The sequence below is a fragment of the Chelon labrosus genome (genome assembly GCF_963514085.1).
Source record: "Chelon labrosus genome assembly, chromosome: 4".
Lineage (NCBI taxonomy): Eukaryota > Metazoa > Chordata > Actinopteri > Mugiliformes > Mugilidae > Chelon > Chelon labrosus.
In genome coordinates, this window is record NC_140340.1 from 16,349,542 (window position 1) to 16,366,359 (window position 16,818).

The window sequence follows — 16,818 nt, forward strand, 5'->3', positions numbered from 1 at the left end:
AGAAAAAGGACAGAAATAATGGCTGTTTCCCCTCTTTCCCCCCATCTCACCCTCCTTCCCTTCCCTCTGTAGCCCTTCCAGACTCAGACTCCAGACTAGCTTCATCCTTGTAATTTAGATTAATTTCTTCCACATTTTCCTCAGGGATTAAGCTGCAACCCCCCCAGCCCCACTCCCGCCCTCCCCAACCCGAACACACACATACATACGTGTCCGCACGCACACACACACACATCACCCCCAGTTGCTTAATGCTCTCATTATTGAGCTACCCTCACGTTTATCCCCTCCCCACCCCCTATCCTTCACACACACACACACACAAACACAAAAAAAAAGCTCAGCGTTGACGGTTTAATGTCATTAAATGACTCCACTGATCATCGAATGAAACTATTATGTCTTATTTAGCTTCATGGGTGAAATATGGTCTGAATCAGAGTCAACTCAGAGTTACTGTAACTTTTTTTAAAATGCTGTCAACAGATGTATTGGTAATTATCGTACAGTTTTAAAGTGGCAGTGATCACTGACCAAAGCGGTTTGTTACGGAGGAATGAGAAGCATTTTCTGTTTAATGGAAAACATTCATTTGGACCCTTTTAATCATCTTTTAAAGGATTTCCTAATAAATAAAAGATGGCAACCCCTTTGGGAAGAATTACTGAATTGAATAGTGATAATAGCACAGTTGTCCGGAGACCACAACAACCATTTCACAGTATGAGCGTACTGTATGTAAGCCTGGTTGTGGCCTCCACAACCTCCAAAGAGTTTCTCCCGTGTTCTGAGACTGCCGTTGAATGCAGCACAGCAGTTAAATATCAACAGAGTATACTTACTGTAACTCAAGTGTTGGTTTAATGCCCATGAGTCATACTGGGAGTAGGCACAAGTTCTCCAAAACAACAAGTAAATACTAGACCCACTATAAATCCAGGGAAGAAAAGAAAAGACCTGGTGGAAATGAATCACGCAGGCTTCATTTGTTTTAAAAATATATGAAATTATTAGTTATCTATTACATTTTCCCGTTAAGTCTCTCAGTTCGCAATGACCTGTTCATTGCATTCTTTGTGCTACACCTACAACCTTACTAAGTCTCAATAAAGCCAATTTTGCCATTCACAAGCCATTTTGTGAATACACTGAATTCCTGAATTCATGTGGCGTCCATGCTCCGTGCATTTACTAGACACTAAATACAGTTAAAAATTTACAAAACCGAACACGGGCTTGCTCTACAGATACATTTATACACACGGAGTCACCATCCACTTTTAACACCCGGCAAGTAAAGAACAGCTCATGAGTCATTAAAGATGATAATGATGACGATAATTTTCCTGAATTTGCAAGGCCTTATCTGACCCGTACACGATGACCGTTCAAGCTAAATTAGGGTAAAATACGTTCTTTTGGTCACAGCAGAAGATTTCATGTGATTTTTAACTCTACATGATTGATTTTAGGAAATATACCAGTATGTCCTCTTTAATATAATATTCAAGTGTTTTTTCTTTTCTTCCACCGTTGATGTCGTCTCGTTTTATATTTAATGTATCTCTCCACCACTGGATCTTATTTATTTGAGGCACCAGAGTGGATTCGCCCGTGCCTCTTTTCTTGCTCTCCAAAATGAGAGACACACATTTAGCATTCGATCATCTGCTTCCTGTATTTACAAAGCGGGGAGGGGGTCACGTCTTGAATTTGGCTCCTGATTTACACATGAGAACCTACTACAGTCGCCCGTGTGACTTGTCGCCTGTGACTTGGAATGTTGAGGCTATGGTTTAACTCATAAAGTGGTTTCAGCGGTTGGGAACTGCAAGCAAGCGATTAGTCTGACTGCAAATGAGCCTTAATGTGTAACAGATTTCAAAGAAAGTTGTTGAAAAGTAAAGCCTTAACGCGCTGGGAACATGTTGGGCGAAATTCTGTGAGATGTGTAGGAGTCAGGGAATGCACATGTGTCGTTTGAGCGCGGAGAAACAAAAAAGAGAAAAGCTATGCTCACATAAGATGTTAAATGCGACATCAAGTTTGGCTTTTCGTCTCACGTTTCCTCTTTCCTGACAGCTTTGTCATGTGACTTGGCGCGACCTACATAGAAAGGTCACTCAGTCAGATCTAGCATGAAATAAACCTACAGTTCAGTAAGTTTTGACAAGAGGCCGTGGGCATCCTAATGAGATCCAAAGCTCTCCAATAAAAGCGTATGAGTTTTCTGTTTTTGCATAGAAGTAGTGAAGTAACAGGTACGCTCAACAAGTCTATGCTCGCCTTCTTTTCCCAGATATATCGCTGTAGGTGTGTCGTGGGTGAATCACTCACACTGTCTCACAGTTTGGAGAAAAATGTTTGGCCGAGACTGAGTTGACTGTGGAAAACACAGGAGAGGGGATGACACATATTAAGCAGGTGCATTGTGGTGTGATTCAAAACATGATCATTTCCTAGAGGCAGGTTATGACTGTGTGTATATACAGTGCAGGCTATATGCTCCTAAAATCCAAAGTATGATTGAACACCTGCACTGCTCATCAGAGCAACAGTAACTCCGCTTCACAGACAATAAAGAGTCAACGGGACATGCATGTGTTAAATAGCTCGCGGCTACCAAAACAAAACCCTGTGATGTGTGAGAGTGACAACAAGAAAGAGAGACAGAAAAACGAACAGGGTGAATAACTTCCCATCAAATCCTCAGACGCGGGGAGGTGTTTCCGTGTTCAACCGGTCATCAAAGGCGCTAAAACAATCCTCCTCTTTCTCCACCAACCTTCCCTCTCTCTCACCGTCGCCTCCTCCTCCTCCCATTATCTGCTCTTTTCAGCACACAGGCTAACGCGAGCAACTGAAGGCAGTTAAAGTTAACCGCTGTGAGGGCAGTGAGCCACGGGGTTGACAGGTCTGGTTGAACAGGTTCTGAGGGAGAGGCTTCTACTTGTTTAATCTTCTGCCGCTGCTGCTGCTGCCGCCTTTCGAACCTGTAGCTTGGTCCTTGTGAATACCTGCTTTCACCTACTGACCTTTAAAGCAAGACTCATGCCTAGAGTACATAAAGAGAAAAGCTGACGCAATATGTTGCTGTGGCTTACAAGTGTGGCAGTCGTTAGAAATTGGATCCAACGATGATGTGTTTCGATCAGCACCGTTTTGGTGTTATAATGTCTTGCACTAAGTAAGAGGCTGGTGAAACACATCCAACAGACATACCACATGAATCAGCAAGGACCGGCTGGGCAAGTGATGATTAAGCACCCTTGCGCCACATGTTAGTCCCATTTACTCGTCTTTTTCTCACAGACTTCAAAGGAATTGTCATCCGCGCCGAGAAACCTGCCGCATCACATTTCCAAAGATGGAATTCCCAATCGAAAGCCAAAAAAGGACCCACACTTGACACCCTACGCTCCGAACACAGGAAACGGAAATTATATATCTGTGAGCTACAAGCGCACGAAGATAGGATATCAAGCGATGGAGCCTTGGTAGAGCCCGTTCAGCACGTGTCAATAGTTTCCTAAGTTTAAACATAAACAAGCCATTTGTCTTGCTTTCAGCCGCACATCTTTAGTCATCACATGATGCACTTTTGAGGTCTGTGCCTTCACCAAGCCCCACAGCCTATTTGTGAAGCTAAGTGAGAGCCGATAATGATGGCTACTGTTCCCATTAGTTTAGCAGGGGATTTTTCTCTTTGCCGTTTATTAATAGGAACATCATCCAACACATGACTTAACCATCATCTGTGAAATATTGCTAAAAAGGAGGCTACAGAACAATAGTGCTATCCATTAACGAAAAATAAATAAATAAGTGTGTGTTTGTACGGCTCGGGCAACATCACTGACTCACTGGATCAGGCTTGAGGCTTTTGTTTTTATTTTTATTTTTTTCCTGCAACTTTGAAACAGCTTTTTTTTGTTGTTTTTTTTTTTTAAACATATTTTCCAAAAAAGTATATCATGCCCACTTCCTAACCTCTACTCGATAAAAAACTAACCCATTTATAAAACACATGGTCATAAAAAGTTAAACCGTGCACCAGAATAATACCGCTATTTACACAAGCCCATTAAATTACAACATAAATTAGAAAATATTTACATCCAGGACAAGACACTGGATAAAATTCTATGTTTGGAATTTAATGTCTAATTAAAAACATTTTGAAAGAAAGAAATCTGTACATTTACACACATTCTCACAACATACATACACTCTGGCGGGACTGAACTGGTTGGTAGTTTGAACATTTTTTTTTTTTTTTTTTTAAATACTTAGGATGATGAATACGTTGGTCACAAAACTGTTGTATTCTCACTGCCATGTTTAAAAGATAGAGTAACAATGGAAACACGGCTATGCCTGTAATCCACACGAACACTGAAGAGGCTTTTATTGTAGCAACTTTAAAGTCTCTGGTTTCCGACCGAGCACAGACTGACAAACCAATAATAGTCTTTTCTCATCCAGCCCTACACAAGTTTCAGATCATCTCCCAGGAACAAAGAACAATAACACTGGAGCCATTATGAAGTGGTTGTACAAATCAAGCACTAAAAAATAAAGAAAATGCAGAGGATTTTCTTCTTTCTCGTTCTCATATTAAAAAAAAAAAAATGTCCTTTGCAAGTCCATTGAGACACAGGAAATCAGTGGATTTGCCCCCAGACAGAGCAGGGGAGGGGGGGAAGCTGAGAGGAATTCACAGCCACAGCTAGTCATCTTGAAATGATGTCCTCTAGGGAGAGAAAAAACACAGAATGCACTCTGTGTTTTTTTGGGGTTTTTTTCCCTCCTTTTGTCGGTAAAAGTATAGGTCCAATGTTTGTACGATCAGCCCATTAGCAACTGTATAAAACTGCATAGTGGTTAGTATGACATGGTGTGTATTACTCATTCACACAGAAGGCTCCCATTAAGACCGGTCCACAGCATTCACCACAAACGCCAACACCGACTGACTTGAAACAAGCTGTGTTAAAAATCCTCAACTTCTCAAAAATATAAGGTTACAGTGCGGGAACACGTACACACTCACCCACAAAGTCAGCTCTCAAAATGACAATACTAAATATTGATTTTAAAAAAGTCCAAAAAGGGCAGACAGGGCGGCAGGATTAAGGGGCTCGGGGGGGGGTTCTGAAGTTCATAGGGATTCTCCTCTGAGCTCTCATTTCCTGTGCTTGTCCATTTTGTCGGTAGATTTGTTCCCACTGTCTGAGGATCCCTGGGTGTCGCTGCCGGAGCTCAGGTACATCTTGTCCACTTGTTTCAGAGCCTCGTTCAGGTAGTTCTGGAGGGAGGTCATGGCGGCACAGATGGCCGGAGAGCCAAAGCCGTGAGTGATGAGGCTGAAGTGAGTCAGGCAGCCTTGGATTCCAGGCTCCAAAATCGGAGCAGGCCTAGAGTTTCCTAAAGGTGAACGGTCCTGAGTGAGCAGGTCAGTGAACTCCTTGCAGATTTGCCTGAAGGTAGAAAACCAGAATGAGGACATATGCCGACTCATAGTGGCATGAGAGAAAATAGTATGGATAACACTGCAGGTGAGCCGGTTAGCAAACTACTCGAGTAGAGCACAGCGAAACCAGCTTTTGACATACGTCTAGATGTGTCAACTTGTGAAATTGTACTTTGTTAGAGGTGTATGAATACATGCTAATTGAAAGTAATTAAGGAGAGACACTTACTTGGCAGCGAGGAGCATGTTCTTGCGAGAGTTGACCTCGTTGCGCTCGACATGCGGCCTGCCCAGGTATTCAGCAATTGCCTTTGCAGGGAACTCAGTCTCGCACACGTAACCAAAATCTCTCGCTAAATGAACAGCTTCACCTAAAGGAAAAAGCATAAATCGCATTCAGGAAATGAAAAACACTCAAGACATTACCACAGCACATCCTTTGACACACTGGACAGAGGAACAGTTTACACTAGCAGCACCATTTTGGAGCTTATATGCTGAAAAACCCAGGCTCAAGAAGTGAAAACAGTCGAACTAGAGAATAATCAGCTGTGCTCAGTCTTCTAGCTCGGGGATAGAAGAGCCAGTGAGATGAATGTATTCCCATCTTGAGGGTGGTTTGACTTGCATGGTCATAATGGGTTTATGTGGATAAATGCTAGCAGAGGGTGCCCAAGGCGCCAACAGCACCACTTATTGATAGACACGCACATCACTTCAGGATGCAGGCAGCTATTCAGAAGCACAAGCTTTAAGGTCATCTGGCCCTCCTGGCGAGCCGAACACAAGATAACAAGGCTTAATTCAGCTTTGAAGGTCTCTAAATAACACAAGCCTCCAGTCATTCTCCTGCACAGAATCATCAGCCCATTTATAAAAAATTAGGCGTGTGGGGGGGCAGGAGAGGAAAAAAAATATTCGACTTCTGCCCGGCAGCGGGGAGATGTGATTGCAATGATACTGTGATCACGAAGAAGCATCACTGCCTTGCTAAGGAGTCAAGGATTAAAAGAAGTGTATAAATATAGGCTATATAGCTATAATTTCTTATGTACAAAGGTGTCGCTTGTCATTCTAAGTACAGATAAGAGACTCTGGACCCTTAAATTAGATGTCTAAAGCTTTGTGATGAGTTGACAGGACGCAAAGATTTGAAAGAACAATTAATGTAAGGTGTATCTTGTTCCTCTTGTACTTTAACTGGGCAAACAAAGTAATCCAAGATTATAGACTCACAGCAGCGACAGAATTAATGCTGAAATATTTTGGGACTTACTGTGCACCTCCGTTAGTATTATGTAGACATTTGCCAACCTCAAAAATTTGAGTTGGAAATGATTAAGGGCTAATTTTAATGCTAAAGTAAAGTTAGACTGTATTGAAACAGCAGCTCATTTGTTTTTAATTTCAGCGAATGGAAAGAATCCCTGTGGGAACAGGAGGTGACGAGCTGCAAAATGAACCCACGTTTCTCAAAAAAAAAAAAAAATGTCTTTGGGTATTTCCACAGTGAATGGCGCTTAAAGATTGGCTTGACACAATGTTCTGTACTCGAGACAAGCATACTATGTCGATGAGGCCAACGTTCCCACATTCTCACACCATTAGAGCGACATTCCAGTCAGTGCAAACAGCAATTACAGCGGAGAAGGTGCTGTGCACTAGTGAGTGACATGCCATACCTTCTACTAGTGAGGTAAGTAGAGTGACGTTGGCTGCCTTCCTCCTTCCAGCAGGCAGGTTGAGTCCGATTTTGTCCAGCTTTTCTCTCAGAGAACGGCCTCCATTTTTTGACTTGGCTCTGCAGAAGGAAAACACAAAGTTATAAAGTAAGTCATTCACAAATTATAACGATTAATGGAGAGTTAGTAAACTGATGTCGCAATTAATAATTATTATTATGATTATCACCAGTATTTGCCTAATTACATGAAATAAATGGATTTCTGTGTGCATGTACAGCAGAAGTAACCTGTCAGAGGAGGCCCTGCACGCTGTCCTGCAGGTCTCATGAAACACTTCAGATAACAAACAAATCACACAAGCTGCCTCTCTTGACCTAAAAAACTCTGAAACAGTTGACGCTTCCACTCAAGGGGCCGCGCAGAGAGATCACTCGTACGTACGTATTTGCAGAAGCTCTTAAACTCCCCACTTGCCATGCCCAATTCAGTTTTACGCATGACTGGCAGGCAAGCTCTCCCTCTCCGTGGCGGGTGAGAGAGGGAGCATCTTTAGGGGGGGCATTTGTGTATGAGTGCCCCCACCCCTTCACCCTCCGCCCTGTCCCTCTCCTAACGATCCCCCCCTCCTATTGCTATATGACCTACTTAAAATCAACTGAGACTGTGCGTGTGGATGCGTGTCGATGCGTGTGGATGCGTGTGTGCGTGTCAGCATTAAGACATGCACATGGGAAGTGGCAAACGTGCACTCCGAGTACAAAATGCTCCGGTCAGGGGTGCGGAGCACATACTGTAACCTCACAGTCCCTCAACAGACTGTGCCACAAACATGTGCGCCATAAGGTCAACTGCTCTGACATGCTCTGGCATAGATAAACCTATGCATGTACCAATACCGACAAAACACACAAATAGACACGCAAAAACACACCCACTCAGTCTTTAGATTGGTACTAACTGTGTTGATGTAACCTATCCCCAAAGGAACCGCCGAACCAAAATTGCAGACCACACAAAGAATGTCACGAACTTTGCAAAAAAAAAAAAAAAAAAAACGATGAGCCAGAACAACTGAGCCGAGCTGTGCTTTTAAAAACGCCTTTCCCATGGGCTGCTGAGCTTTAGACTACAGATCACTTGAGCTACAGCTCCGCAGTTTGATGATTACTCATATACGAGGTCATCAGACAACTCTATCAAAGGTTTGCAGATAACAGAAACACTGCTAAAATGAAATGAATTAAATTTGCATGACATGCCCGTAATTTTTGGGAATGAGTGGCACTGTGCTCCTGTCTTATGTTGGAGACTTTTACAAACCGCAGGGAAGTGGGGGAAAAACATTAAATCCTACCCAGCTGTCACGCTGGATGAGTTTGAGCTCTGACCTGCGTAAGACGCCTCCCAGGAGCGATGCGTTGAGGCACTCCGGGGGTGACAAACGTCTCTGGACTTCAGCCACAGTGACCTTGTACTTGGATGTGGAGCTCAGCAAGGAAAGGCGGCCTGGTACGGAGCAAAACACCTCTGTGGGATTTGATACCATGCCCAGGAGGGACTCTTTCTGGAAGGGGAGACCCAGTGCGTTGCCTTTAGGTAGAGTGACGGGACCTGGGGGGGTGAGGGGGGGGAAAGAATCTGTGTAAGTCAAAGAGCAAAGAAATGCAAAAGACGAGAAAGACTGATTGTTGAGGCACTCCGGGGCTACAGCATATGTTTATACTGCATGTGCATTTTTCCTGTGTATGTACATCAGCTATAATCTTCATAATCCTTCCTGTGCAACAGGGTATGTGTGTTTTCTTAATCACAATAGTGTGTGCGTGTGCAGTTCTGCGCGACTGCTGTACTAAAGAATGCAAGGAACAACTGCTGACGCCTTTTGAAATACTGTGGATGTCTGAAGGTTAAACAGCTACGATGCCCTCATGCCAAGCACCATCCACAAACAGGTACTCGCACACAGACTGCCCCTCATCTAAGCCGCAGGTACACCTCAGCGCTGTAAATGATCTGCTCATGCGGACTCTGGGTGTTCTGGGTGGACAGTGTGACTTTTTTTTTTTTCGATGCACCGGATTACATTTACTTCACAGATTTAAAGTTTTTAACCAACCACGAAAAGGGCACTGACAGTCATCAGACAAACAAAACAGCACAGCACACTACAATAGAAAACATAGCTATCTTCATCCTCACCCGCAAGAATGCCCCCCTGATAATAAGTCCTCTGTAAGCGATCAAGGTTCCTGCCACCTCGTAGTCCTAATACTGAGACAGAAATCACAGAGTCACGTAAGTACTTTGATTCTCCTCTGGGGCACATGGCTGGGAATGACATGCCATTGTTTACATGTGGAAAGCCTAGATTGCCCATAGTGTGCCCTTGAGCATGAGAACAATATAATGAGCCATCACTGATTTCTGTAACAAATGGAGACTGGTTGGTTTATTGTGCCGTGCAAATGGCTTTCTGCTTGCAATTATGTTATAGTCATTTTTATTTTCGTTGATAGCATTGCTTTGAAAAAAAAAAAACTCAACAATTTATTTGCTGTAAACTATCACATGAATGTGATGAAATGAAACACATTTCCTTATCTATGATTGAATTAAATACACGAAACTAACATAACGTTTCCTGGGCTGATCTCTCTCTTTCAGTCTGCTTAATGGAGCCCTGATGACAAAACAGAAGGAAAAACGTTTCTCCCTCAAAACAGTTCATGTCTGAACAAATTACTAAACTGTCCTTCACATGCGAGCCTAATGCCACACCCCGCCAAAAGCTGGTTCTGCAGAGCCAAACACGGCTTCAAGATCAACTCATAATTTCCTGTTAACGTGAGCAGAAAAGGGCTGCAATTGCGAGCTTAACCAGCCTAAAGGTGATCCAAAGCTTTCCTGTCCTCTCGCAAGTCAACGCCGAGGCTGCGAGATTGCTCAATTTTCATGTCATGTCATCTGTGGCCTGCCGAATTTGAAAGGGATCAGTTCTTTCCCACTGGGCACCCATTCAAGCACCTTCACCGGGAGAATAGGCCGAGGATCACGTCGAGCTTAGATAAGTGCATCTCATGGCTACGAGGATTATCATTGTGTGCAGTGCGTGCACAGTACAAACACGAGACTCCTCCTTCGCTGTACTCTCTCACTGAGTGCCCTGACATGCCACTATAAAACGGATGACATTTCCGAGTGTTTAGAGAGCATAAAAAAAATAAAAAAAATACAGTCCTTACAGTAAATTTCCAGCCCTTGTCAGTAATTACTGCATCTTTAGATGTACAAAGGCACATGTAGCACTGGCAGCATTTTCCTCCACAGAGATTCTCTCTCTCTCTCTCTCTTTTACAGTTAAATTACTCATAAACACAGAGAAACTCACCTTTTTTAATGACTGTCTGATCTGCCATAATAATACTGTGGTCATCTACATGCTGATTAGAAGAAAAGAAAAAGAAAAGAATAAGCAATAAGCAAACATTTGCATTGTTTAAAATAAAACAAGAATAATAAGTTTCTGGTATTCAACATTCCTGTCCTTCTCTGTCTCTTTTATGCAAACAACTGAAAAACAACATAGTATAGAAATATAACTGCATTTCACATTGGTTTAATGGGCATTTAGTGACACATTTATCGCCTATATGATGATATGATGCAATAAACTAACTGCATGATTGCATGCTTTTTTTTTTTTTTCCAAAATCCAATAAAAGAGTTATTACACACTCGCATGCACCCACGCCTCTGCCACTGAGACATCTCCTTGTCTTTAAATTTCAAGTGATACAGCCATCGAATTCACTTACTTGCACATCATCCAGTCCGTGTCCCATTTCGTGCATCCCCATGTTGTCACCAATAACCGAGGACTCCAGGCTGTGCGAGTGCGGGGGCAGCAGCTCCGGCCGGCGGAACCCTTCCCTCCTCACCCCGGACGAGCCTCCGTCCAGGCCCAGGATCTGGCTCGCCAGTCCGCTCCTCCCGTGGGCGCCGAGCCCCTCCTGGCCCTGCCGGCCGGGCCACGGTTGCTGCTGGTTCGACGACGGCGACTGGTGTATGGAGTTGATGTTGAAAGGGTCGCCGAGGTGAGAGTAGGGGTCACTGGATTGCGGGTAAGAGATGGGCTGGTAGGGAGGAGGAAAGTACGGGGGCTGGAAGTCCGAACTGGCCGAGTGAGAGAGTGAAGGAGACGGGCTGTAGAGGTGCTGACTGACAGCTGGCAGGTGAGGCAGCCGGGGGTTCCCATTGCTGTTGCCATCGTGCCTTTCCTGAGGGACAGAAGAGACAAGGAAGCTTAGAGAGATGCCAACAAGATGGCAGGTGGTAGTAACTTTTGTCACTCAATGGAATTAAGAGTTAGTTATTGGCTGGCGAGGTGTCCACGAAAAATAATGGAGAGGAAAGCTAACTTGGTATTAAAAATATATAATATAATATATAACAAAATATACATAAAAAAACGTTACAAATAAAGATAATAATAATTGTGCAATTTGCTTTTTTAATTATTATTTTAAAATATTATTATTGTTTTAGTGTTATTCTTCGCTCTAAATTAAAAACCTTAATATAATATTAAATTGAAATTTGTATTGTTTGAATTTTTTTCTTTACAAACAATTCAAATGATTTTATTTTAAAACGTGTGTATGCTGTTTAAGTTGTCTTTGAGTTCTCATTTTCTTTTTCAAATCTGACCTTCTTTGCAGCTTTTTCCACTGAAGATTTTCATTTGTCTTCTCATATCATTTGCCCGAGCAAAAAAAACAAAAAAAAAAAAAAAGAGATGACCCCACAGAGATTATTGTTGACAAACTGCACACTTTAGTTTGACGCCTCTCCTCTCCCACTTTTACCTAAGTTTATCTAAACTCACCTCACAGTCATCCTCGTATTTCACGTTGTCGGCTAATTTCCACAACATTCTGACCAAGAAAAAGGCTCCTCTTTGCGAAAGAAAAAAAAAAAAAAAACCTCCGCCTGCGAGTTAATCCAGGTATGAGAAAGTGAAGCGCTTCCTGGTGACCATGAACACTTTTTGTGTCTCAGCTGCAGGGAAGAGGCAAAGTTGAGAGTGGCGGCTGAAGTGACCGACCGACCGACCGACTGACTGACTCTCCGGGAACAGATGTGAGTTTCCGCAGCCGCCGAGAGAGAAAATAACCGTTGTCAAGCAATATCCCCCCCCCTCTCCGGTCAGCGTGCTCCGCACTTCTGTTGTGAAAGTGAGCGAAACTGGTGCATAAGAAACTCGACTCCCTCTTATGGACAAAACGGCGATGTTCAGTCTTACTGGTGCAAACATGTGAACTGTACTATATCTGCACAGGCGCTCGTGGTGGGCGTCGCCCTGCCGTATGATGTCAGCAAACGGAGGAAAATGAAAATATTGCTGATTGGCGGGACGATGGTCCAATCAGAGCTCGGTCCGTCTGTGCGCCGTCTTTTGTCTGTACGGTGTCAGATATTGAAATCCGTGAACTTTAAAAGCCTATAGCTCTCCTTGCGAGTGAAGCCTCTCACCACCAACTAATTTGCATAACTGTTTTTTTTTTTGTTTGTTTGCTTGTTTGTTTGTTTTTTAATCTCATCAAGTCTCATGCGCACCTTAACCACAGGCCCTTTATTTTTGTACGGCATCGTTTCCTGTTTTCGAATACATATTACAAACTGAGATCTGCATGTATACATATATTGCAATCAAACCCACTGGAGTTAATACTGTTGCAGTGACGGGTTGACATGGGTTACTTGATGAGTTTTGACACCCAGGTTAATGGTCAGGGTCGTTGCTCGAGCTGTGCCATAATTTTCATGGTGCTCACAGAAAATAGAGTAGAACAGCCTAATTATTAGAGATAAATAACCTTTATTTAAAACAAATAAGTAAGTTCATAAAAGCTTGTTATTTACCAGTGTCTTAGTAATCTATAACTATTTTTATTATTATGATTATCATTGCAATTATCCTGATTATTAATTTATCTATTATTATTTTTATTATTATTATTGTGGTTACATTATTATTGGCAGCAGTAGTTCGCTTTTATTACAAATGTTGAATATTAGCCCACTTAAACTCCCCTTAACTAAATCCCTACAGTGCTTATTGAAATTACTTTGGTCAAGTTTATGATCTAAAAATCGGCTCTTTTGTTTATTTTTAATTTGTTTTACCGAGATAATGCATGTCTCTAATATGAAAGGCTAAACAGGATAATAGGTATTCAAACAGGCCCATGGCATTTTAATGTTGGTGTTTCACAGTGGTGGTTAAGTGCTCGTTTCAAACCACAATAAGCCCAGAGGGCTTAGCAGCATCGTTCTCTCAAAAACCTCCAAAGCTCAAAGGATCTCAACAAACAGCTCTTTCTTAACTTCATTTACATTTTTTTGTTGAGCTTTTCATTGCCAAAAACAGGGCTACTTTGAAGCTTTGATATTCATCAAATCCTAAAATAGCATCAGTGTTTTTCTTTCTTCTCTTTTAAATGACGCGTGTATTATGTTTGATAAGTTTGTCTATTTTATTTCGGTGCGTAAAACCTTTAAATCCAGCATTATGAAACGCACCCTTCCTTCCTCGACGGTGTGATTTTTTATTTATTTTTTTTTGAGCTGCTTCAAGACTTGGGTTTGTGTCTTCTGACAAGTATGACAATAAATGCCAGATTTTAATTTGTGAGCTTGATGAACAGACTTTTGTCGTGTAGGATAACAGCCTGTGGCGTCCGTCCACCCAAGCTGTGATGATCTGCAGGCTGTGCATGGGAACAACAGGACGTGGGCGACTGAGGATTATCTTTTCTTTTTGTGTGTGTGTGTGTGTGTGTTGGTCCTTGGCTTGTTGTGATGCGAAGCAGAAATTAAATGCGCTCTGATTAAATGTTAACGTTGGAACCGGCACATGCAGGACGGGACGAAAGAAAGTTAGCCACGCTTGGCCGGACGTCGATGTCTTGAATCCGATGCTCAGCTTGTTATTTTAATGACGGTGCTGCTCGCGGTGACAACCGGCTCAGCTGATGTCAGGTGTATGAGGATCGAATGGATCCGTGCCAGGAAAGAAATAAAATGTCACACAAATTAATGAGTGACTTGTGTTTATGTATGGGAAACCAAATGACAAACCACTATAGTCCTCATACAGTGCAACTATATAAAGAGGATCCGTTTTTTACATCCAGGATGCGCCTTTTATTGAATATCAACGTCATCTGCCCCAAAGAGTACAACAATATATTGTTTTCAAGATGTAGGTACCACATCACCATATACGCACGTGTATTAGAGTAATTGTTTGGGTGTCTCTAAGGCTGTGCTTTTTTATATATATTATTTTATATAATAAAAATAAAAAAGAAATGATCTTGTTTGTAGAAATTATGAAATGTAAAAAAAAAAAAAAAAAAAGTCATCTGTCCTGGCTATTACTATTTTACTGTAAGTCCTGCTATTTCTGCTTCAACTATAAACAGCATCTCCTATAATCCAGTAGCCTCAAACCAAATTACTCCAAGTTTTTGTGAGAACAAAAAGCAGCCCCGGCCTTATTGACATTAATCACGGGTTACTCCAAAGCGCACTCGGCGCTGCGCGATTGCAAACAGGTGATTATGGCGGAATGTAATAAAAACAAATATAGGCCCGGCAGCCAAAGCGATAAACACGATGCAGGTTTAGTGAAAAGGAAATCAGCCGTAAAGGGAAAATAGTCAACTCACCCTCCAGTCTATCCTCTCCAGTACAGACATCTGCAAGGCTCCAGTCGCAGCAATCCCACTGAGACGCGGCGAATGAGTGAAACCATGCGAGTTTTACATTGCTGACTTCACCTGATGAGCGCCTAGTGCGCATGCGCAGTTCACTTTGCAACACCTGAATGAGAGAAATCAAAACAGTTCTTGTCGCCTCCATGATGAAAGCCCCCGATTCTGTTCTGTGTGAAGTAAATATTAAAAAGTGTCAGGGTAAGAAAAGAAGCGCACGAATGAATGGAAGACATTATATATTTTGAAATGATAATGACGATAGAAATAATAATAATAATGATAACAATAATAACAGTGCGTGCTGATGACTCACAAGATTAAACCCATAACCAAGAAAGATTTATAACTAATCTCATAATTATCTGCGACTGTCGAGTAAAACAGAGAGTGTCATAGAGGCTAAGGTTTAAGAAAAGGTGAAAGAAAACGACGTGGGGAAAATTCAAGATGAGATAATTCCTCCCCTGAGCCGCATGGCCCCGGGCTGACCAAAAGAATCTGCTTTCAAAAGCCATCGAAGCTTCTTAAGGCCGAAAATGGTTCCTGTTATCTGATCTCCACCTAAACTTTAGCTTAACTAATGAACAGATCAAAGTGTCTCTGCTGTGCGGTGGAGAATTTAGCTTACACATGTCGTTCTGAGAAAATAATCGCAGCCTACACCTTTTGGGATCCGCAAGTTGACACCTGAAATGAAAACAGAAGCAGAAGCAACTTTTTATTATTACTATTATTATTATTAATAATGCTTAAAAGATTAAACGAATTCCAAAATATGGGAAGCGGTCGAGCCTATTTCAAAGTAGCAGCTGTGTGGACTGTGTGGCATTTCTTGAAAAACGACTGTTTAACGATTGTAAAAATGATTTAAATTCCAGTATTTATGTAAAATGTAAAAATGAATTACTGATCTGCAGGTGGTCTAAATTGAAGAAACATTCATAGTGCTTACCTGTTGCTCCGTCATGAAGCCGGTGCCAAATAAATTCTTAACTTCCAAGCAATCCAGGAAGTCTCGTCGTAGTGATCCCAAAATTATGAGGCCACATCAAATAATTATATGTTTTTTGTTTGTTTGTTTTGGTGGGGGCACTCTTAAATCCACCTCTTGGCCTCCCTATATCAGTAGAACGAGATTTATGATAACTAACAATGTGCTAAGTGCGCAGAAATACATAAATCAACAACAAACAGCAAACCGAAGGCAAGACGATGCTGTGTTTATTTAAAAAATTCAGCCACAATAATTGGTTTATTTATGGTGTAACTTTCATTTAATGAGAAGCAGGCTGGCTCCTCTTTGTGTGTCCCTTTTCTTTTTTTTCACACTGCGACCACAGTGTCAGTTCATACAAATCAGGGGTGGGTGGCGGTAAGAAAGTCTCTGCTGCCGCCTAGTGGCCACATCTGAACAACACCACAGAGCTGCTGGTGTGTTACTCAGTGAATATGGATCCAGGCCTATCAAGAGGTGTCAAAAATAGATTTTAGACTATATTATTATTATTTTTTAATCAATTTTCACTAATGCCAAAATGAATAAACAGCTGCAGTGCTGCTATTCAGACCGGATGTAATAATTAATAAATAATAATAACGCACGCATAAGGCCAGTTGCTGCATTTGACGCATAATTATTACAAAAAATACTTCAAGATACCCCATAGGTCTTTTGGTGAAGAATTTTGTATAAAATTTAGATGAGACTTTACGGCCCAGCAGGAACTTGACACATAAAAATTATGAAGACCAGTTTCCATCAAATAATGATGATAAAAAATAAATTCTATGTGAACTCCATTTCTTTTCATTTTACGCCATCTTAAATGCAGAATCCTGACCAACCTGAGAGTAGCTTTTGTTGATTTTGCTGTACAAT

At 41.9% G+C, this 16,818-nt stretch overlaps 1 protein-coding gene across 3 annotated transcripts; it reads right to left on the minus strand.

Moving 5' to 3' along the window:
* Window positions 1-3,868: 3,868 nt before the first annotated feature.
* tfap2c (transcription factor AP-2 gamma (activating enhancer binding protein 2 gamma)) lies at window positions 3,869-14,950 on the minus strand. 3 transcript variants are annotated; one of them, XM_084542355.1, is made up of 8 exons: window positions 14,892-14,950; window positions 10,974-11,435; window positions 10,547-10,598; window positions 9,358-9,429; window positions 8,547-8,769; window positions 7,156-7,274; window positions 5,703-5,844; window positions 3,869-5,480 (listed from the first exon to the last, which is right to left on the minus strand). In XM_084542355.1, the coding sequence occupies exons 1-8, from the start codon at window positions 14,919-14,921 to the stop codon at window positions 5,186-5,188; spliced, it is 1,395 nt and encodes a 464-aa protein (XP_084398481.1). In that variant the 5' UTR covers window positions 14,922-14,950; the 3' UTR covers window positions 3,869-5,185. The 3 variants fall into 3 exon arrangements, with proteins under 3 accessions (XP_084398481.1, XP_084398480.1, XP_084398482.1); XM_084542354.1 differs by lacking the exon at window positions 14,892-14,950 and adding an exon at window positions 12,044-12,975; XM_084542356.1 differs by lacking the exons at window positions 9,358-9,429; window positions 14,892-14,950 and adding an exon at window positions 12,044-12,970.
* Window positions 14,951-16,818: the final 1,868 nt, after the last annotated feature.

Coding starts and splice junctions, on each gene's coding strand:
- tfap2c (XM_084542354.1), bottom strand. CDS start 12,091: ATGTTGTGGAAATTAGCCGACAACGTGAAATACGAGGATGACTGTGAG. Junction 9,430..10,546: donor TCAGACAGTCATTAAAAAAG/GTGAGTTTCTCT, acceptor TTTCTGTCTCAG/TATTAGGACTACGAGGTGGC. Junction 7,275..8,546: donor CTGGGAGGCGTCTTACGCAG/GTCAGAGCTCAA, acceptor TTCCTTCTGCAG/AGCCAAGTCAAAAAATGGAG.